At 41.2% G+C, this 22,153-nt stretch overlaps 2 protein-coding genes across 2 annotated transcripts; one reads left to right on the top strand and one right to left on the bottom strand.

The window, feature by feature from the left end:
• Positions 1–11,065: 11,065 nt before the first annotated feature.
• LOC121773544 (G-type lectin S-receptor-like serine/threonine-protein kinase At5g35370) lies at positions 11,066–13,777 on the top strand. Its single transcript, XM_042170421.1, has one exon. It carries the CDS (start codon positions 11,075–11,077, stop codon positions 13,619–13,621), a length of 2,547 nt encoding a protein of 848 aa, XP_042026355.1. The 5' UTR covers positions 11,066–11,074; the 3' UTR covers positions 13,622–13,777.
• Positions 13,778–15,001: 1,224 nt separating this feature from the next.
• On the bottom strand, positions 15,002–16,273 carry LOC121773638 (14-3-3-like protein B). Its single transcript, XM_042170532.1, has 4 exons — positions 15,797–16,273; positions 15,518–15,640; positions 15,340–15,456; positions 15,002–15,251 (listed from the first exon to the last, which is right to left on the bottom strand). The coding sequence occupies exons 1-4, from the start codon at positions 16,271–16,273 to the stop codon at positions 15,192–15,194; spliced, it is 777 nt and encodes a 258-aa protein (XP_042026466.1). The 3' UTR covers positions 15,002–15,191.
• Positions 16,274–22,153: the final 5,880 nt, after the last annotated feature.

The raw sequence follows: 22,153 nt of genomic DNA, 5'->3' as shown, positions 1-22,153 counted from the left end.
TTAACCTAATTTACATAATTAAAATTTGTTTTATACTATTTAAACCTAATTTATAAGAAATTAAAAAATTAAAGTAATATATATATTTTAAATAATAATAAAAATAATAATATTATTTCTTAATGGGTTACCCGTATCCGACCCGAACCCAACCCGAAATTATCGGGTTCTTAATGGGTCAACCCGATAAGGACACGGATCCAATAAGACTTGACTCCAACCCAATAATTTCGTGCAGATTCGTGTCAGATTATCGTGTCGTGTCGAAAATTGTCAGCCCTAGATGTCACCCTCATAATGGGGCCATTGACGTTTGTCATATGAAACGGTTTTGATCTTCAGTGAATTTCACCTGAGCCCATGAGATCTAGTCCTGCCAATTATCTTGATAACCACAACATGCTTGATTTGTAATTCCATCCTCGAGAGCAAAGCAGAAAGCCGCAGCAAAAAATTCTTAAGAAATTCGCTACTTATCCACCTAGGGGTGTGTTAGATTGCTAACTCACCTCTAAATAGCAAACTACAACTAAATAATAGACATTGGATCATGAAATCAAGGCACAAGATCATCAATCCATGAGTATCAATACAATGCACAAAAAATTTCAATTAGGGGTATTAATGTTAATTGACCAAATGTTAGTTATAACCAACTTTCAAAAAATATCCAAAAACTTTAAATGATTATAACTATCTCAATTTAAATTATTTTTTTACACAACTTATATCAAATTAAAGATAATTTTATAAGGATTCTAACAAGATCTCACTGCATATGTTCCGCTGTCAAAATTTGAAAAAAAATTCTCTAATTTTCGTATTTTTCAAAGGCAGCTTAATGTTAATGTAGCTATCATAATATGTCAATATAATGCATATACAATGTCAATGCTAAATTTTGTTGACATATTCAATGAATTGTATTGATATGTTTAATATATAATATTGATATTTTGATCCAAAACCCTAATTTTGATAGTTTTCTTATCTTTTAAAATTTAAATAATAATAAAACGAAATTACACATGACGATTTATAGACCACTAGATTTCTACAAATCTTATAGTTCTAAATTAATTGTAGTTAACAATTAAAAGTTGAGTTAGTAATTGATCACTCCCCTATCCACCTATTGCTAAAACTTTCAAGAGATTGATCGAAATAGCTTATAATGGATGATTTTAACATCATTAGCAACTAGTGTCCATGCTCAAGTTAACAATTTCTCCCTTAATTCAAATAATTCTACTCAATTACAATTCATCTCCGTACAATCAATCAAACAAAGACTGACTTAATAAAAAAACATCAAAAGCAATCAACAAAAAATAAAAAAAGAAAAAAATCAAACTTAAATTTGCAGCAATATGCACATAAGACTTGTTATCCACCATATCACCCCCTAAACTTATTTGATACTAAGAATTCAAATAAGTTTGAAATATTGGTGGAGAAGTGAGGCTTTAGTGGATCACTAATTACCCTCTTTAGAGCTTTTCTTCCATTCTGACTCATTCCTGATGAAGCTTTTCTTCTTCATCGAACATCCAATGAGGAATGGTCACTTCCTTGAGAGGTTGTTTAGGCTCGTAGTTTTGTGCATCGTCACCTTTTGCACCACATATATGGCCCTACATTCCATGACCTCTTTTGGCTCATTATCGACTATCTTTATCTCTTCCACTCCATAACACTTCATCTTGTCTAACATACAGAACACTGCAGACTTATTCATATGGCGAAGGGTGAACTCTTCTTTAGTCATATCAATTAACACTTTTCCCGTTGCAAGAAATGGTCTTCCAAGGGATCAGCGGAACATTGGGATCTTCCTTATCGAGGACGACGAAGTCCACGTGAAAAATAAAGCCATTCACCCGCACCCCCACATTCTCGAGGATTTCATTGGGCTGCTTCATGGATTTATCCACCATATGTAAGGTGATAGTGGTTGGATTCAAGACGCCAAAGTTCAGGAGAAGGGTAGGGTTGCTATTGTTGTTTCTGTCGTTATCCATCGCTACTGCTCCGTCCATGGGTTTCCTTCTATCTTCTTCCAGCTGAAGGTCAACTTCTCCAAGAGGTTGCGCTGAGGATTGTGTGTGCATACACTACTACCAACATAAAATAAGATAGTGTTGATGCATTATTTTATTAGCACTACCACTACCTGCAAGTATAGCAAGACAATTATAGCCAAAGCACATGATTGTCGAACACAGAGAATAGAATTGCAACTGCTATCATATACTAAGCGTAATATACTATCTTGAGACACAAGAGTTTGGGTTTTATTAATTAACTAGGCAGAAATAAACGGCGCAAATATATGTGGAGCTTCCCGATTATGTGGTTGGAGTTGAGCAAATGGACAATCAAGAAGTTGATGATGGTGATGAAGAGGAGGTCCCCCGCCATGATGAAGCTGACACGAGCAATCCGAGGAGACGATATCGACAAGAGTGAGAGGATAAGGATATGAGCTCTCTCATCGACATAGTGGATTGGATGGAGGTCAGACAGGAGGAGTATTGGGCTCAGAATGAAGCCCGTTGGAGTCAGTATGAGACAAACTGTAATCAATTCACTGATTTCAACAACGCGCAATGGGCTAACCTCAATGCCCGACTCGATGAGTTCAGAGGCTACTGGCAGCATCGGCCCCTTCCTCCGCAGTGAAGGTCCATGGGAGATCCACTCTCTTTCAAACTTATCCTAGCTTTGCTTGGAATAAGTTTGGGGGGTGTCTAGTGGATTCCCTTTCACCCCTCTCTCTCTCTCTCGTGGTTTGTTTATGCTATCGTCGTTGTTGTTTTGATTCGGAGATACCCCGGCCGGTACCCATATTCTTTTGGCCATATTTGATGATGATATTTGGGCATGTAACCTAACTTATGTTTTTCTTTGATTTTGGATTTTGGATTTTGGGGAATGTTTTCCTTGTTCCACTTGTGTTTTTGACTTTATGTTTTTAGGATTGTTTTTCTTGTGTTTATGTTTTTAGGTTTGTTTTACTTTTGTTCTTTGTGTGTTGAATAATCTAGGATGACGATATGGTGAAAATTGAAGTTTGAAACTGATGAATCCGCGAATTTTTGATGGTGATGAATGCAGGAAAATGCAGATTACGACACAGGGATTTACGTGGTTCGATTTACTGAGGTAAATCTACGTCCACGGGAAGAAAAGAGTGCAGAGTTGTATTGCTTGATCTGTTTTCTACAGCTTACAACACAAACTTGCTATATGATCTTTTATCTCTAGAGAGCTTAACAGAACTTCCTTATCTATCTGATCTAGGTTCTATTTATACATTGAACCAAGATCGTGGCATGCAGCACCATTTACTAGGTAGTGGATGTCGTGGAGATCGTGGCGATTTTGCATGGGTCCACTATCCTGCATGAGTTAATGCCTGCTTGACACCACTAAATAGATCGTGGGTGTAGTGGAGGTGGAAATCCTGCATGAGTCCACTATCTCCTAGTTCGGTCGAATACTGAGACCGAACTGCTGAATTATTGCCGAGCAGCTTTTGCCGATCTGAGAGTAGAGCTTGATGCCGACCTGAGAGCAGAGTTTGATTGGTTGGCTTTTACCGAGCTGTAGGCTGGGGCCGAACTCTTTGGTTGTGCCGAACTGAACTCTTTAGTCATGCCGGACTGATACTCTTTAGTCATGCCGAACTGATACTCTTTCTTGGGCTTTAGGCTGATGGGCTTGTTTAGTACGTACTCCATCACTACCCCCCCCGAAAAGTGAAGTGAATCACTTCGGCATTCTGGATAAAGGTACGGGGTAAGTTGATGTTTGTCCTCGGTCTTATGAAGTGAACTCTTCTTTGACCGGACTTGGTTTGTGTCCTAATTTGGCGAGTTTTATCGCTCGGATCGGACTTTCCGTTGTCCTAATTTGGGGATCGGACTTTCCCTTGTCCTAATTCGGCGAGTTTTATCGCGTGGATCGGACTTTCCCTTGTCCTAATTCAGGCAAGTTTTATCGCGTGAATCGGACTTTTGTTGCAGTTCGTTTCAGACGAAGTGCTTGATTCTTAAGCTGAATTGTGGTCTTGTATCCTCTTTAGAAGCTTGGACTTCACAATCGTTGGCTTATTGCAGTTCGTTTCAGACGAACTGCTTGTTTAAGCTGAATTGTGGTCTTGTATCCTCTTTAGAAGCTTTGACTCACAATCGTTGGCTTGTATATGTTCTAAGAAGGGGATCAGCCTTCGAAGAACAAGATACCTCAGTAACATTTGTAAGAGACGACACGCACAGAGACAGACAAAACACACAGACAAAACGCACAGAGACAAACAAAGACCAAGCAAACCAAAGAAAGCACATTGACCGAACAGGACTCAAGACTGACTGACCAGACTGTCTCTTACAAATGGAACTTCTTGAGGTTGGAAATGTGCCATGTTCGGGGTACCTGTTCTCCTGACATGTGAGCCAATTTGTAAGACCCTTTGCCGAGGACTTCTGACACCCGATACGGACCTTCCCATGTGGGTTCGAGCTTGCCCAGCTTTTCTGCTTGGCTTACTTCGTTGTTTCTCAAGACGAGATCTCCCACTTGAAATTGCAGCTTCTTCACCCTTTGGTTATAATACCGGGCTACTTGCTCCTTGTACTTGGCTGCTTTTATGCATGCCAATTCTCTTCTTTCTTCGGCAAGATCTAGCTCGGCTCTCAGTCCGTCGTCATTCATTTCTGCTGAGAAATTTAGAGTTCGGGGACTGGGTATGCCGATCTCCACCGGAATCACGGCTTCAGTGCCGTACACAAGACTGTACGGAGTTTCACCGTTGGAGGTTGTGGGTGTAGTTCGGTAGGACCATAGGACTTGAGGGAGATTTTCTACCCATTGTCCTTTGGCTTGTTCTAACCGAGCTTTTAACCCTTTCACCAGGATACGATTTGTTACCTCCGTTTGTCCGTTTGCTTGTGGATGAGAGACCGAAGTGAACCGCTGTTGAATATTCAGCTCTTGGCACCAATTCTTGAACGTCTTGTCGGTGAACTGAGTCCCGTTATCCGAGATGAGGATGTGGGGGATGCCAAATCGGCACACTATGTTCTTCCAGACGAAATCCAATGCCTTCGAGCTCGTTATCGTAGCTAATGGTTCAGCTTCTACCCACTTCGTAAAGTAGTCCACGGCAACGATTAGGAATTTTATTTGCCGAGGAGCTTGTGGTAGTGGTCCTACTATGTCTATACCCCATTGCATAAAAGGCCAAGGGCTTTGCATAGTGGATAGATCGGTCTGCGGCATCCTTGGGATATTTGCATGGATTTGGCACTTCGGGCATGTCTTGACGAGCTGCACTGCTTCTTGTACCAAGGTTGGCCAATAATATCCCCATCTTAGAATTTTTTTAGCTAAAGCTCTAGCTCCGATGTGGCTGCCGCACGATCCTTCATGAACTTCTCTGAGGATGTAGTCCGTCTCTTCTGGCCCTATACATCGTAATAACGGCTGAAGGTAGGACTTTCTGTATAAGACTCCTCCATGAAGTTCGTACCGAAGTGCTCGGCATGTGATTTTCCGAGCTTCTCTCTTATCCTCGGGCAGTTGTCCTTGACCTAGATACTGTAAGATCGGCGTCATCCAGTTCGGCGAGCTGGTTACTGAATGTACCTCAGCTTCATCAATGCTTCGATGCATCAATTCCTCCACCTTTGAGCTTGGACATGCTGCTAACTTACTTAAAGTATCTGCTCGGCTGTTTTCTGCTCTGGGAATGCGGATTATCCGAAAATAAGAGAAACTTCGGCTAATGCTTCGCGCTTTGTCTAAATATTTCCTCATCCTCTCATCACGGGCTTCACTTGTACCCAACATGTGATTCACTATGACTTGTGAATCACAATGGATTTTGAGAGACTTGATACATAGACTTTGCGCTAGCTGGAGTCCGGCAAGGAGGGCTTCGTATTCGGCTTCGTTATTAGTGGTTGGGAATGAAAACCGAAGTGAATAGGTTACCTCGTGTCCATCGGGAGCGATAAGCAGAATACCAGCTCCACTTCCCGTTTTATTCGAAGCTCCATCTACGAATCCGCTCCAGCAGTCCGGCGGCTCTTCTTCGGATTCCAAGGGCTGTGCTAGTTCGGCATTGGCAGAATTTTTCTGTTCGGCAATGACAGGGATTGCTTGATCGAACTTGGCCTCTGCAAGAAAATCTGCCAAGGCTTGTCCCTTGATGGCTTTTCGAGGTAGGTACTCGATTGAGTGTTCTCCCAGCTCTATGGCCCATTTGGCGATTCTGCCTGATGCTTCTGGCTTGGTCAAAACTTGCCGAAGAGGCAGATGGTGATGAAATCGGCACAACCAAAACTTGATGGTGACGCTCCGAAAACAGCTTTTTATAAATCGGCACAACCAAAACTTGATGGTGATGAATGCAGGAAAATGCAGATTACGACACAGGGATTTACGTGGTTCGATTTACTGAGGTAAATCTACGTCCACGGGAAGAAAAGAGTGCAGAGTTGTATTGCTTGATCTGTTTTCTACAGCTTACAACACAAACTTGCTATATGATCTTTTATCTCTAGAGAGCTTAACAGAACTTCCTTATCTATCTGATCTAGGTTCTATTTATACATTGAACCAAGATCGTGGCATGCAGCACCATTTACTAGGTAGTGGATGTCGTGGAGATCGTGGCGATTTTGCATGGGTCCACTATCCTGCATGAGTTAATGACTGCTTGACACCACTAAATAGATCGTGGGTGTAGTGGAGGTGGAAATCCTGCATGAGTCCACTATCTCCTAGTTCGGTCGAATACTGAGACCGAACTGCTGAATTATTGCCGAGCAGCTTTTGCCGATCTGAGAGTAGAGCTTGATGCCGACCTGAGAGCAGAGTTTGATTGGTTGGCTTTTACCGAGCTGTAGGCTGGGGCCGAACTCTTTGGTTGTGCCGAACTGAACTCTTTAGTCATGCCGGACTGATACTCTTTAGTCATGCCGAACTGATACTCTTTCTTGGGCTTTAGGCTGATGGGCTTGTTTAGTACGTACTCCATCAGAAACAAGTGTGAGATATGTTGGAGGAGTTGCCAATGATGATTTTGTGCAAAATTTTTCAAAAATCTTGTTGATATGGCTAAGTAAAGTGCAATTTTTCATTTCAAATTGCCTAAAGTGAATTGCATGGTGCCTTTTCTTTTGCCTAAAATACCTTGTGAGTATTGAGCCTATTTTGTTCTTAAATGTGTGTTTTATCTCAAGCATGTCATATGTTTCTAGAACTTGCTCGCGATCTCCTCAAGTCTACATAGTGGTTATATAGATAAGGGAGGATGTTAGACATCCTTGTTAGCCAAATCTTACTCCTACCCGTTATCATGTTAATAATCCTTGTTAGCCCACTTTGAGCCTATAGACCTTTTATTTGACAAACCAAGGGGTTGGATTTCTTATGCGTTACTTTTGAAAAATCAAAGGTAAATGAAAGTTTGGAAGTGGTGTTAGCAAATGAAAAACAAGCTTGCTGAGATAGAAAAGAAAAAGAAAGAAAAGATAGAGATAATACCATACAAAGCATGGAGAAAAAAAAAAGAAAAAAAGAGGAAAAGAAAAGAAAAATGAAAGTGAAAAATAGTGAATAATTGGCTTTTGGTGAAAAGGGTGTCTTGAAGGTTGGAAAAGACAAAAGTGGAATGGTGATAGATGAGAAGAGTATATGCAAAGCCTAGAACTAGCTAAGATTGGGGAAGAAAGTTGGTAAAGTTGAATAAGTTAGATCTTGGGGATTAAAGTCACTTTAGCCAAAAAGTACCTCACAACTCCAAAGAGCCTACATTACAACCTATAGAGAAGACCTTTCGGGCCTTAGATCTTTAATCACACCGTAGTAGGAGAGAGTGTAGATTTCGAGCAAGCCTATGGTAAACTATGCATGCCTTGATGATTTGAGAGTTATGTCATGAGCTTATACGCTTTGAGAGTGAGTGAAATTTATAAAATGCACATTGCATTTTCTCCTTATGAGGGCAAATTGACAAGGTTGATTACATGATAGTAACTTGAAGCTATATTTCGTAATACTTTACATGCATACGAGGCCATTGATACTTGTTTATTTTATTTCTACTGAGGCAATGATGACGCTCCACATCCTTACATGAGTTTGTAAGTCTTGCTTCTTTCTTCTTGTTCGAGGACAAGCAAGCGTTTAAGTTTGGGGGAGTTGGCAAACTCATAGTTTAGGATGTTTATGTGGGTGATTAACACATGTTGTTGAATATTTTGAGCTATAAAGTCTAGGTTTTATTCACTTATTTGCTATGTTTAGAGTTAAAGAGTTTGTCGGACTTTTGATGCAAAAATAGGTCTAAAGGGGCAAAAAGGAGCGAACTGGTGATTCCAGAGAGTTCGCCCGGTCGGGCGTTTTTCATATACAAAATGCCTAATCAGGCGTTTTGGGCGAGGATTCCAGAGAGTTCGCCCGGCCGGGTTCTTCGCATCTGACAAAACGCCCTGTCGGGCGTTTGAAGCTGATGTCGCGATTCAACCGAAACGCCCGATCGGACGTTTTCCCTCTTGCAAATTGCGCGGTTGGGCGTTTGAAGCAGATACCCATTTTTGCCCATTTTTCACTCCGAGCATAAAAGGGTTCTCACTCATTTTCGAACCCTAACCTCCCACACTGCAAAATCAAGAGAGAAATCGAGAGATTCAAGAGGATTGAGGGCAAGGAGGCTTTCATCTTGAAGAGATTGAAGAAGAAGACTCTCCCCAACATCAATTCCACCTTAAGGAGTTCTAATTTCCATTTCCATTATGTTTTCCTTTGTTTTAGCTTGCACTATGAGTAGCTAGATTTCCTTTAGGGATTTGGTGAAGTTTGAATGGATTGTATGGATTGAATCTTTGGTTTAATGCTTATCTATCTCATGTTGTTGGTTTTGTTGATTCTTGAGCTTTTAATGTCTAATTGCTCAGCTACCAATTAGATACATCATTTTTGCCTAATTGCTGTCATTGAGAAATGCATGATTAGGATAGATGTGTAATCAATAGCTCTGTGCTTTATATGTGATCGAGAGATGCATGAGCTAGAGAGAGGGCTTGGGTCCGTTGTTCTTAGGAGTCAATCTCGAATTGTATGGAGGAGACTCCTACTCTAGAGATTGATCCACGTGTTAGATGCACCCGAGAGGGGGTCTAACCAACCTTCCAGATTTTCCTAACCACAATTGAGGCCCATTAGATGAGCATGACCCTTAGATGACATCCTTGATCCATTCTAACGGATCCATATCCCTACCTTGCCCAATTTGTGTGAAAAAAACCATCTTTTACTTGCTTTGCTTAGTTAATTTGCCTTTATTGCTTATTTGTTCTTTGATCTTAGTTAAGAAAACGAAAACCAAAAACCCGTTTTATTAGTCTCGATAGTGTTCAAAGTTGCATCGTAGTACTCAAACCGGCTTTTAGTCTTCGTGGATCGATAATTTTAACTTGCCACGTGCTACATACCCCATACACTTGTGGGTGACATATTGATTGCAAAATTAGCATGAGTCATGTGTATCGACATGCTGAGAGATAGAGAAGAGATACTCCCTCTATCCCATATTACTTGTACTTTTCTATTTCGATTCGTCTCAAACTACCTACACTATTTATATTTTCAGTAAGAATTAGAGTACTTAATTAATATATTTATGTAAGTTAAGTGTTTCTTTATTTAATAATAATCACTTATTATATTTAAAATATTAGTTTAATTATATCAAAAAATCAATCTAAAATGTACTGCCTAAAATGAAAAGTGCGACTAATATGTGACGGAGGAGTATAAAATAAAAAGATAGAATACAAAAAATATACTCCCTCCGTCCCGCACTACTCGCACTTATTTCCTTTTTGGGCGTCCCAAGTTACTTGCACTCTTTCCATTTTTAGTAAAAAATTTCACCTACAGCCGTCATTTTTGACTTTCCTATACACTCATTCCTTAATCTCCGAGCCGAAAAGGAAATGAGCGAGTAGCCCGGGACGGAGGGAGTATAAAATTAGTAATTTTAAATTGATGAGTGGATCAAAACTATGTCATTTTGGTCTACTAAAGGAACAAGTTAACCTCAAAACTTAAGGATTTTTCACCTTCCAAGAATTGGTACGTTTTGGGTTCAAATCTGGGAAATTCAGTCATTCACTTTCCATGATTCAATACTGTCAGGCCTAAGATTTGAAGCTAGGCCTGCACTCTTCATTGCAGTTTATGCTAGAATGAAGTCTTACTCGGTTCGTGGTTTTCAAATCTGTTTTCATTTCTGAATCAAGAATTGGGGTGTCTTTTACTTCTTTGCCCCCCAAAAATCGATTTCCAACTTCATTTGTCCCAAATCAAAATTCTTAACTCTCACCTCCACTTTATTTCCCTAGCTCGACGACGTTGCCACAAGTTGCAGGCTTCGACGCCATCGCGTCGCTGTAAACGGTGTGAAGTTGAACGGCGAGTAAAATACACATTTTCACAGTAAACATGGTGAAACTTCATATAAACAGTAACCGACAATGGAGTAAAACCTAAACCAAATCAAGCTCAAAACTGAATAGGCGAACTTATTTTTAATTGGTGGGCCACACATGCCCAATTATGTTGCAGTTTTGTACTCCCTCCTTCCCTCATAATTGATGCAAAATTTTTCGGCGAAGATTAAGGACATATGTTTGACGTGTTACGTAGATAGATAAAAAAATAATACAGATAAAAAAGTAGAGAGAATAAAGTAGAAAGTAGTTAATAAAGTAATAGAGAGTAAATTAAAAGTAAGAAAAAATTTAACTATATATACATATAACTTAATTATTTGGAACAGAGGCGTTGAAACGCTTTCACGATGCCCCACCCCTACATAAGTCGTATAAAGTGAAAGAGTCAACCGACAATTAATGTAGATAGTTGTTATAATGTCAACGCAGATAAAATAAAATACGTCTCTTCACACCTCCGTTCAACTACACCAATTAATGACAATAATTATAGTAATGCTTAAAATTTCAACGATCATTTCAAATCACAACCCAATCACTCTGCCTGCATGGGCCGACCACCGGTTTTCCCCTTTTACCTCTTCATCCTCTGCACTCTTTTCTCACCCTCTCCAGCCTTGGCCGGCCCGATCTCCGTCCCATCCATACCGATCAACTTCACAGCTTCTTATCTCCAATTCATAGACAATTCTGGCGCCTTCTTGGCCTCCGAGAATAGCTCTTTTCAGGCCCGAATAACCAACTCCAAGCCCGAATCCAGATCCTTGTATTTCGTCATCATCCACGTCGCCTCCCACACGATTGTCTGGTCGGCCAACCGCAACCGCCACATCTCCCAGTCTTCTCAGCTCCGTCTCACGGCGCAGGGGCTAACTCTCTACAATGACTCCACTCACCCCATCTGGTCAACCCCTCCAAATCCCACGCCCGTTTCTTCTATGCACCTTCTCGAATCTGGAAACTTACTCCTCCTCGATTCCACCAACAACATCCTCTGGCAGTCGTTCGATTCCCCCACCGATCTGCTCGTCTCCGGGCAGACGCTGCCCGCAGGGAAATCGCTGGTGGCGTCGTCGGGCGATGACGGGGAACTGTCGCAGGGAAGCTACAGGCTAGTCGTGGGCGACGACGACGCGGTGCTGCAGTGGAACGGGATGGTTTACTGGAAGCTCTCCATGGACGAGAACACGTTCCGGGACACGAGTCTCCCCGTCGATTTCCTGATGTTCAACGCTACAGGTTTATTCTTAATGGGTGGAAATGGCCAAAAGATTGTGATGAAAAGAATCATTAAGGGAAATTCTCAGGGTTTGGCGTTTGCAAAACTCGATTACAAGGGATTGCTGAGCGTTGTGAGCTTTGATTCTATTGATAGAAGTAGTAATCAGGTGATGGATGGCCCCAGTGATAGGTGCCAGATTCCGATGATATGCAAGAAGCTCGATGTCTGCAGCAGTGGAGGTTCGTGTCGGTGTGCGCCTGGATTTCACAACGATCCTAGGATGAACAATGGTGATTGCATTCCAACTGATACTTCTCTTGTTTTCCCTGATTCCTGCAACAACCATACGGATTTCAAGTATCTTAGTTTGAGGAATGAATTGGATTACTTCTCAAATGACTTCACCGATCCCGTGATCCGCGGCGTCAACATTTCCTTGTGTCAGAGTCTGTGCTCCAAAAACTGCTCATGTTTGGGCGTTTTCTTCAGCCAGAGATTTGGGTCGTGTTACATGATCACAGACTATTTAGGCTCAATGAAGTCGGGCTCGGGAGACCGCGTCGGATATGTCAAAATGGTTGCTGTCGGAGTTCCAAACAGTGATGTAAAGGATAAGCCTGGTTTCCCGACAATCGTTGCGGTGCTATTACCATCATCGGTGGTTCTAGCAATCGCCGTTGTCGTCCTAGTCTGCTTAAGGAGAAGATTCTCGAGATCGAAGCAGGATGATGAGGAGATGGATTTGGTTTCCATCCCAGGGCTGCCGGTGAGGATTGACTACGCGGAGCTCGCCGAGGCTACTGAAAATTTCAAGAACCAAATTGGCTCCGGCGGATTCGGAACAGTGTATAAAGGGACTCTCCTCGACGGAAGTGAGGTAGCGGTGAAGAAGATCACGTGCTTAGGATCACAAGGGAAGAGAGAGTTCCTCACTGAGATTGCCGTTATCGGGAAAATCCATCACGTCAATCTCGTGAGGCTCAGAGGCTTCTGCGCTCACGGCCCGCAGAAGCTTCTTGTCTACGAGTACATGATGCGCGGCTCCTTGGATCGCACTCTGTTCCAAGGCGACACCGTTTTGGATTGGAAGGAGCGGTGCGAAATTGCGTTGGGGGCGGCTAGAGGACTGGCCTACTTGCACTCCGGCTGCGAGCACAAGATTATCCACTGCGACGTCAAGCCAGAGAACATACTCCTCCACCACAAATCGCAGGTCAAGATCTCCGATTTCGGCCTCTCGAAGCTGCTCACTCCAGAGCAGTCCGGTCTGTTCACGACCTTGAGGGGCACGCGCGGGTATCTCGCTCCAGAGTGGCTGACGAGCTCGGCCATTACGGACAAAAGCGATGTATATAGTTATGGCATGGTGCTGCTGGAGATTATAAGGGGAAGCAAGAATTCGACGACGAGGAGCAATAGCTCTGCTGCTGCCCTGTCTCCGTGCCCCTCAACATGGGATTCGGCAGGGCAGCAGCGCGTGTACTTCCCTCTCCTCGCTCTAGAGATGCACGTAGAGGGGAATTACCTGGAGCTGGTGGACCCAAGGTTGGCAGGCCAAGTCAGAAGCCACGAGGTTGAGAAGATGGTCCGTATAGCACTATGCTGCGTGCACGAGGACCCCAACTTGAGGCCCACCATGACTAATGTGGTCGGGATGCTAGAAGGAGTGGTGCCTTTGGTCGAGCCTAGATTGAAATCACTAAATTTTTTGAGGTTTTATGGACGTAGATTTGCGGAGTCATCTACTATGAGTGAAGGGACACAGCCGAACCAGCTCATGTTGTATAGGCAGCCTACCTCGAGTACTTCTTCCACTGCTTCCTATAATTCTTTCTCCTATGTATCTTCACAACAAGTTTCTGGCCCCCGATAGCACTTTTTAGGAATTAAACTACTGTATGTTTTATTTCATACTCATTATACAATATTATTAGGGGGAAGATGTATGTAATCGGACGAGTAGTTTGATTGATGATAGTGATTCAAAGCTTAGTATGGGTTGATCTATCTTCATTTTCATCTACGTTATTTCTTGCGAAATGTATATTGATTTGGATTTTTTTTGTCTTTCTATATATACTCTGTTTCAAGTAATGCTAACTGCAGTTGTTGGGATTCTAGTTGTCGCTTATCAACCATGTATAATTTGCGCTGAAAAAATTTGAAGTTTGGCACAAAGTGTGAAATCAATACCTGATGGCTCGTACGTAGGAATGAACTTAAAATTGGGTTGCATAGGAATGGAAAATATTATTGCTAAAATAAAGGCAAGTCAATTAGGCACATTCTCAAAAGTGCAATATAAAGAAGCAGAAAATATTATTTCATCAGATTTTACTGAATCGCATACTCTTATCCCATATTTATCAAAATGTGACATTGGCTAATGTAAAGCATCAAAACGCAGTTTGATCCCTCTCCGACAAACTATCTATCAATTTGTGAATCAAGATCATTGTAATATCTCATATTAATATGTTAGTTCAATAGCAAAACCTTCACCAAAACTCAGAACAGCATACAAATTTCAGCGAGAAAGCATAAGACAAATTGCCTCAAAATTGCTTCTCAAAAATAGCCCCTTTTCTATTTTTGGCAAGTCTTCTCTTTCTTATGAGGTGACCCTCGCTAAAAAAAACTCTCCAATTAGTGACGGATATTTCTGTCACTAATCAGTGAAATTTCTTCACTTAACAGATTAGTGACAGATCAAGTTTTGGCAGTCCGTCATTAACAAACTTGTCATTAAAAAGTTTTAGTGAAGGAAAATTGTCATTAAAAAGTTTTAGTGACGGATTTTCCGTCACTAACGGTTCTATGACAGAATCTATAGGCGACTGCTTCTTGTTAGTGACGGATTAATCTGTCACTATTAGTGACTGACACTATTCAGTCACTAATTCTATCACTAGTTGTTGAGCTATTGGATGCCGTCACTAATTCCGTCACTATTTTGTGTTTTTTTTTGTAGTGCCTATTCTCTACTAATAATATTTCAATCACTTTTTCTTTCTCTATAACTCCTATTTTACCAATTACGTATTAAAATCAGTGCAGTCCCCAAAATCCCTATTTTTATGGGACAAGGGATAGAATATATTTTATAGTAGGATGTGAGTGTAATGAGTTAATGGAGTATAGGGTCCGCATACTAAAAATAGAAAAAAGATAATGTGTCAATGGCGGACAACCAAAATTTGCAAAATGTTTGAGATTTTAGCGGACAGAATGAGTAGTTCAGGTTTGAGTTTCAGTCAAGAGGCACTTGATGAGAAGCTTACAAATTGGCATAGCTAAAGAAAACATAAATGTAGAATGCTCTAACAACATGAACTAGTACAGGAAACCATAAACGGAAGCTAAAACTCAATTTCAGTTTGTAAAATAAGAAGAAAGTAACACCAAACAAACTAGTGGTAGTGAATTAATTTAGTAGGAGCTCCTCACTGCTGCTGCCCCTCTTCAGCTTTGGAGGCTTCCTTTATCTCATCAGCACCTTCCTCCTGATCCCCACAGTTAAGATTCAAAATAGTAAGGCATAATAATAATCTTACAAATTTCGAATATATATAATGATAAATGTATACTGACCTGAACGTCAGAGGTCCATAAAGTGAGGTTATCACGAAGAAGCTGCATGATCAATGTGCTGTCTTTGTAGGACTCCTCGCCCAAGGTATCCAACTCAGCAATAGCTTCATCAAATGCCTGATAAAAAAATTAATTGATGATCAATTTGATTGAACAAAATATAATATGATGTGCGTACTTGTTTTGCAAGACTACAGGCTCGGTCAGGGGAGTTGAGAATCTCGTAGTAGAAAACGGAGAAATTGAGAGCCAATCCAAGTCGGATTGGATGCGTGGGAGCCAGATCGGAGTTAGCAATGTCCTATGCAGCAGCTTTGTTTTATGAGTTAATGAAAAAAGAGCAAAGTAAAGTAAGAAAAATGAAAAGGCAAAGATGATGTTATTTTCACTTTTAAAGGGAATGGGATAGAAAAACGTTTCATTTTCATTTTTAATTAGCAGTACTCCTACTACCTACCTGAGCAGCCTTGTAGGCTGAGAGAGTGCTCTCAGCAGCTTCTTTTCTGTCAGCGCCGGTCTTAAACTCAGCCAAGTACCTGTGGTAGTCCCCCTTCATCTTAAGGTAGAAGACCTTAGAGTCGCCGGAGGAAGCAGAAGGGACGAGGCGCTGGTCGAGCATCTTAAGAATGCCGTCGCAAATGTTGCAGAGCTCCTTCTCGATCTTGGAGCGATAGGTCTTGATGGTGGCCACGTGATCCTCGTTTCCCTTGGACTCCTCCTTCTGCTCTATCGACGAGATTATCCGCCATGAAGCACGCCTCGCCCCGATTACGTTCTTGTAAGCCACTGACAGCAGATTCCGTTCCTCCACGCTCAGCTCCTCATTCTCCGCCAGAGACCCAGACACCTTCTCCATGAACTCCACCATCTCCTCGTACCTCTCCGCCTGCTCCGCCAGCTTTGCCATGTACACGTTCTCCTCTCGTGCCATCATCACCAATCGCTACAACTCAGGATCACTACCAACTATAATTTATAAATACAAAACACTAAATCAGAGGGACACAGGGAATTAAGGAGATTCATGAGGTGCCGCTTAATATACGCTGCTCCATTTGCTTTTCTATTTTTCTTTTATTTTTTCTTATTCAACAAATAAATACACCCTCCGTCCCCCAAATTTTGTCACAGTTTGACCAAACACGAGTTTTAAGAAATGTAATGGAAAGTGGGTTGAAAAAGTTAGTAGGATGTGGGTCCTACTTTTAAAGTATTAGTTTTATAAAAAAATGTGAGTGAAAATAAGTTAGTGGAATATGAGGTCCACTAATAAAAATGGTAAAAAGTGAAATGTAACAAATTTTATGGGACGGACGGAAATGAAAAAAATGTGACAAAATTTCAAGGATGGAGGAAGTATATTCTTTACTCCTTCACTCCTTACCATAATAAAACGGACGGATTTAAAATTATCACTACTTGATTACTAGCAGATTTCAACGGATATTCTGTTACTAAATTCTCCAATGAGTATTGGTGTGCATGCTTCGCTCTGAATTAAAACGTCTAATTCATGGCCGGCTATATGTTCCGAGGCGTGATCAATTGCTAACTACAACTAATTTAAGACCATAAAATTTGTAAAAATCTAGTAGTCTATAAATTGTCATGTGTAATTTCGTTTTTTTTATTATTATTATTATTATTATTATTATTATTATTATTATTATTATTATTATTATTATTATTATTATTATTATTATTATTATTCAAATTTAAAAAGATAATGTCATCAAAACGACTAAGGTAACATAGTTTGGCAGGGCAAAAGGTATTATGGCAGCGGAAATATAGTCAAAGAGAGTCTCATAGGGACATTCATTTGCACGTACGCCCCAAGCAGATGACAAGCGTATAAGTGGCGGATAGGGTGGCAGGCTATCTTGTGGCAGGGGCGATCCAATAGCCCAAGTGAACCTTAACCTCTTTCAGCATACACCACACGAAATACAATTCGGTTGTGGTGATTGTTGTGTTCGCCTGGTCAAGGAGGTTGTGCCCCAAGAAGACACGCACAAGCCTCAAGACGGGATCAGCAATATCCTGCCCCTTAGACACGCTAGTCCTGAATGGATCCGTATCCTCGGCCGTTATCAGGATCCACGCTTCTTTAGCGTCAAAGCCATCGGTGTCTTCGGGGTGGCCAATCTCCCGAATAGCCCATGTCCCTGCCCTATCCTCTTCTTGACTCAGCAGCCCCAGACTCAAAGACCACTCCCTGAGACTCATTACTATTTCTTGATTGAACACCTTAAAGCGGACTGAGTCTGTGTCAAGATCGGTAGTGTAATTGAAGTGGAAAGAAGTAAAGAACTCTTTCTCCAGGTTGACTGGAATTTCCACCAGCGAGTGCTCCAATAGCCACTCAAACCTGATATTCTTGACATAGTTGAGGAATTTCTACTCAGACTCGAGTACCCTTAGGGAAGGGAGATGCAACCTCTTCCCTGACTTTGCTTTCCTTGTTTCCGACACTCATCCTGCACAATTCCTTCTCAATTTTTGGTCCTTGAAATAGACTATAGCCTCCAGCAGCTTTTGTTGTATAATCCTTCACTTTCCTCGCTTTCACTCGTCTCCATTTGTACTTCTTCTCGCTCCTGGATAACCACACTCAATGATGCATGTCGCGGCTTACTATTCTTACTGGGGGTTGCAATCTGCTTCCCCTTTCTCTTCTTTTCTGCCATCTAAAACTCCTCCACTGCCTTGGCAGCAGACTCAACAAGCCTGCCTTGGTTCTTTGGGAGATTGTACTACTGGTGTCCCAATTGGTATTGTGGGGTCAGTGGGGATCTCAAGTGGGAGAGTGCCAGGGTCGGCTTATTCCTTTCTGATTTCGTCGGCCACGTGGGCGAGGAAATCGCTTACCTTTCCCCGGGGTTGAACTTTCCCATCATGTCTTTGATAATCTGTAAATACAACCCGCTCATGGACGTCTCCGATGACTGGGCCGGACTAACAGTCGGTGGTACTACTACAGGTGACAGTGATGGCGTCGTGATTTCTAGTCGTGGAATGGTCGGAATCTTCCGTACTCTGAGTTTGGTAGAAGACCGTTGTGTGTTCTCTCCCTTGAGAAGGGTTGCTGGCCGATGATCTGTCCATGACGAAATTTCTTGAGTTTAGTGGTGGTGGAGAGTGGCGTCGTCGGAAACTGAGAAAAAGAAAGTTTAGAATTTTGAGAAATATGTGAATACTAAGGGTTTGCAAAATGTGGAATGTGAAGAGAGAAATGAGCGTGAAGTTTAGAAAATGGGAAAAAAGGGAGGAAAACGGTTTTTTGTGATGTAAGCGCCTGTTCACCTTCCAGCGCAAATTCAAAATTTGAAATTCAAAATTCTCTCCCCCTTTTTTTTTACTTCTTTAAGTTAAAAACAAACATTTCTCCACACATTACTTTTATTTTTTTTCCTTTTTACATAACCTACTATTAAATATACTTGATAAAATTTTGAAAACAATTTTTTTTGTGTTACTCGAAATTTTCTCCAGAGTTTATAAAAACAGATATGTACACTTTATTTACAGAGTTTGTAAATATTCGGGGGATCTGCTTGACCCATTCTATTAATTAGCATATGACGATCCGATGGATCAAGTGGATTTCCCAAATATTTATCAAACTGATCAAATGGGTTGGAGAGTTTGCATTGATTATAGGATGTTAAACGCAGCCACTAGGAAAGATCACTTCCCTTTACCTTTTATTGATCAAATGCTTGATATATTAGGGGGATATGATTACTACTGTTTCTTAGATGGTTATTCTGGTTATAATCAAATTGCAATTACTCCCGAGGATCAACATAAGTCTGCCTTTACTTGCCCTTATGGGACTTATGCTTATAGGAAGATGTCTTTTGGATTACGTAATGCTCCTGCTACTTTCCAAAGATGCATGATGGCCATTTTTCATGATTTGATCAAGAATGTGATGGAGGTCTTTATGGATGACTTTTTTGTGTTTGGGAAGTCTTATGATCATTGTCTTGACAATTTGGCTAAGGTTTTGCAGAGATGTGTAGAAACTAATCTTGTTCTTAATTGGGAGAAATGTCACTTCATGGTGAAAGAAGGTATAGTTCTAGGTCACAAGGTATCTTCTGCAGGGATAGAAGTTGATCGAGCCAAGATTGCAGCCATTGAGCGATTGCCGCCCCCATCCAATGAGAAGGCAGTGAGAAGTTTCTTAGGGCATGTGGGATTCTATAGACAATTCATCAAGGATTTCTCTAAAATTTCTAAGCCTCTTTGTAAATTGCTTGAAAAAGATGTGAAATTTAATTTTACTTCTGACTATTTGCAGGCTTTTGAGAACTTGAAGAAGGCGTTAGTAAGTGCTCCCATCCTCATCACCCCAGATTGGAGTCAACCATTTGAGATCATGTGTGATGCAAGCGACATTGCCGTTGGTTCCGCCCTGGGGCAGAAGAGAGATAAAATTTTTAGAGTCATTTATTATGCTAGGAGAACTTTAGATTCTGTACAAGCTAATTATACGACTACAGAAAGGGAGATGCTCGCTATAATTTATTTTTTTGATAAATTTAGAGCCTATCTTGTTGGGACTAAAGCCATTGTTTATACTTACCACGCAGCTATTAGGCACTTGTTTGCAAAGAAGGATGCAAACCCAAGACTCATTCGATGGATCCTACTACTCCAAGAATTTGATGTGGAGATAAGAGATAGAAAGGGATGTGAGAATGTAGTAGCGGACCACTTGTCTCGGTTGGAGCATCTGGTGGATGGAGAAGATCTATCACGAGAAATCAACGAGGACTTCCCCGACGAGCATCTGTTCTTCACTCAAGCTACTTTTCCATGGTATGCCGACATTGTTAATTATTTAGCAGCCAAGGTACACCCTCCTGATCTTACTCCTTATCAAAGAAAGAAGTTTTATAGAGATGTAAGATCTTATTTTTGGGATGAGCCCAACTTGTTTAAAAGATGTGCAGATACTAAAAGATATACTTAGGAGATGTGTATCGCAAGAGATTGGACAACTCTAGTTGAAAGATGTCATTCGTCGCCAACGGGAGGACACTTTGGTGTGCAACGAACAACCATCAAAATCCTACAAAGTGGTTTTTATTGGCCAACCATCTACCATGACTCCGCCAGTTTTGTGCTCCAATGCAATGAATGCCAACGCACAGGGGGAATATCCAAGAAGAAGGAGATGCCTATGAACACGATCATTGAGGTAGAACTATTTGATGTATGGGGGATAGATTTTATGGGACCATTCCCATAATCAGGGGAGTACCAATACATTTTACTTGCAGTTGAATATGTGTCTAGATGGGTGGAAGCAATTCCTACCAAAACTAATGATTCTAAAGTTGTAACTGCTTTTGTGAGGAAAAACATTTTTAGTAGGTTCGGTATACCCTGGGCTCTCATAAGCGATGGAGGATCTCACATCAACAATAGGTGGCTAGACAACGTATTGGACAAGTATGGAGTCAAGCATAGAGTCACCTCGCCATATCACCACCAAGCCAATGGGCAGACCGAGCTAGCAAATCGGGAGATCAAGTCCAGTCTACAGAAAACAGTGAGCACTAATAGAAAGGATTGGGCACTCCGCTTGGACGATGCGTTGTGGGCATATCGTACCGCATATAAATCTCCTATAGGTATGTCTCCTTATCAATTAGTTTTTAAAAAATCAAGTCATTTGCCCTTTGAGTTGGAGTATAGGTCCTATTGGACGGTCAAGAAGTTGAATCAAGATTTCAAAAGGCTGGCGAAGAGAGGCGCCTCTTTCTCAATGAGATGGACGAGTTTTGGATGGAAGCCAATGATAGTTCATCTACCTACAAAGAAAGGATTAAGGCCTACCATGATAAGAGGATTAGTCCACGGGAGCTCCCCTTGGGGGGATATAGTTTTGCTGCACAATTCGAGACTCTCTCTCTTCCCTAAAAAGTTGAAGTCCAAATGGACCGGTCCTTACATTAGCAAGAAAATCTATGATAGTGGGACGGTTGAGTTGCTAGCTCCGGATGGAACATTGTTTCAAGCCAATGGTCACCGAGTGAAGAAATACTATAGCTCGGACAAGGTGATGGAGGAGGAAGTGGAACTAGAATAACCACCCAAGGAGTAAAAGGGGTAAAGTCAAGCTAATGACTATAAAAAAGCACTTGTTGGGAGGCAACCCAACCATTTTTTATTTTGTTTAATTTTTTGAGTACTTTTGGTTTTATTTTCGTTTACAAATTGTTGAAATTTTTTTGCAGGTTCTGGACCTTCGCCAGGGACCGATGCAGAGGCCGCAGTGGCATGCTGGCCAGTTTCTGGATACATTCTGACTCGCCGTGGCGACCGCCGGAGAGCCCCTAGCGACCGCCGCCCAATTGAAGTTTCCAGTGCGATTTTTTTTTTAATTTTCGCCCCGTCCAGCCGCTATGCGAGATTTTTCAAGGTATGTTTTCTTTTCAGTAGTTACTCGTGTCCCTACCGACTCTACAAACTTATTTTACACTTTGTTGTATTTGAGGCCGTGAGTTTAGGTTTTTTGTTTTAAGGTTTTAGTTTAAGTTTTTGTTTTTAAAATCCCAAAGGTGAATCCATGTCATGAACTTAACATGAAGAACTTAGAAACACGCATGCTTAGGGACACATTAGACCGAGTTGCTAATGATATGAACTTCTTTTCATCTTGATTAAGTATGGCTTGACGTTTTGATATGATGGTTTGGTGAAAAAGGTGCATAATTAGTGAATTGCTTGTTCCCCTTGAATCATGCTTATACCTTGTGAGATTTGAACCTAATTTCTTTCTTATGTGATTTATCTG

This window comes from Salvia splendens, chromosome 17 (assembly GCF_004379255.2).
Source record: "Salvia splendens isolate huo1 chromosome 17, SspV2, whole genome shotgun sequence".
NCBI classification, from domain to species: domain Eukaryota; kingdom Viridiplantae; phylum Streptophyta; class Magnoliopsida; order Lamiales; family Lamiaceae; genus Salvia; species Salvia splendens.
The sequence above is the reverse complement of the archived record's forward strand: the minus strand, read 5'-3'. Positions and strand labels throughout refer to the sequence as shown.

What these genes read in the sequence shown, in the direction of transcription:
- LOC121773544 (XM_042170421.1), top strand. Translation starts at nt 11,075, where the DNA reads ATGGGCCGACCACCGGTTTTCCCCTTTTACCTCTTCATCCTCTGCACT.
- LOC121773638 (XM_042170532.1), bottom strand. Translation starts at nt 16,273, where the DNA reads ATGATGGCACGAGAGGAGAACGTGTACATGGCAAAGCTGGCGGAGCAG. An exon ending in CCTGTAGTCTTGCAAAACAA is followed by an intron (nt 15,457 to 15,517) that starts GTACGCACATCA and finishes TTTTTTTATCAG; the next exon opens with GCATTTGATGAAGCTATTGC. An exon ending in TATGGACCTCTGACGTTCAG is followed by an intron (nt 15,252 to 15,339) that starts GTCAGTATACAT and finishes TGTGGGGATCAG; the next exon opens with GAGGAAGGTGCTGATGAGAT.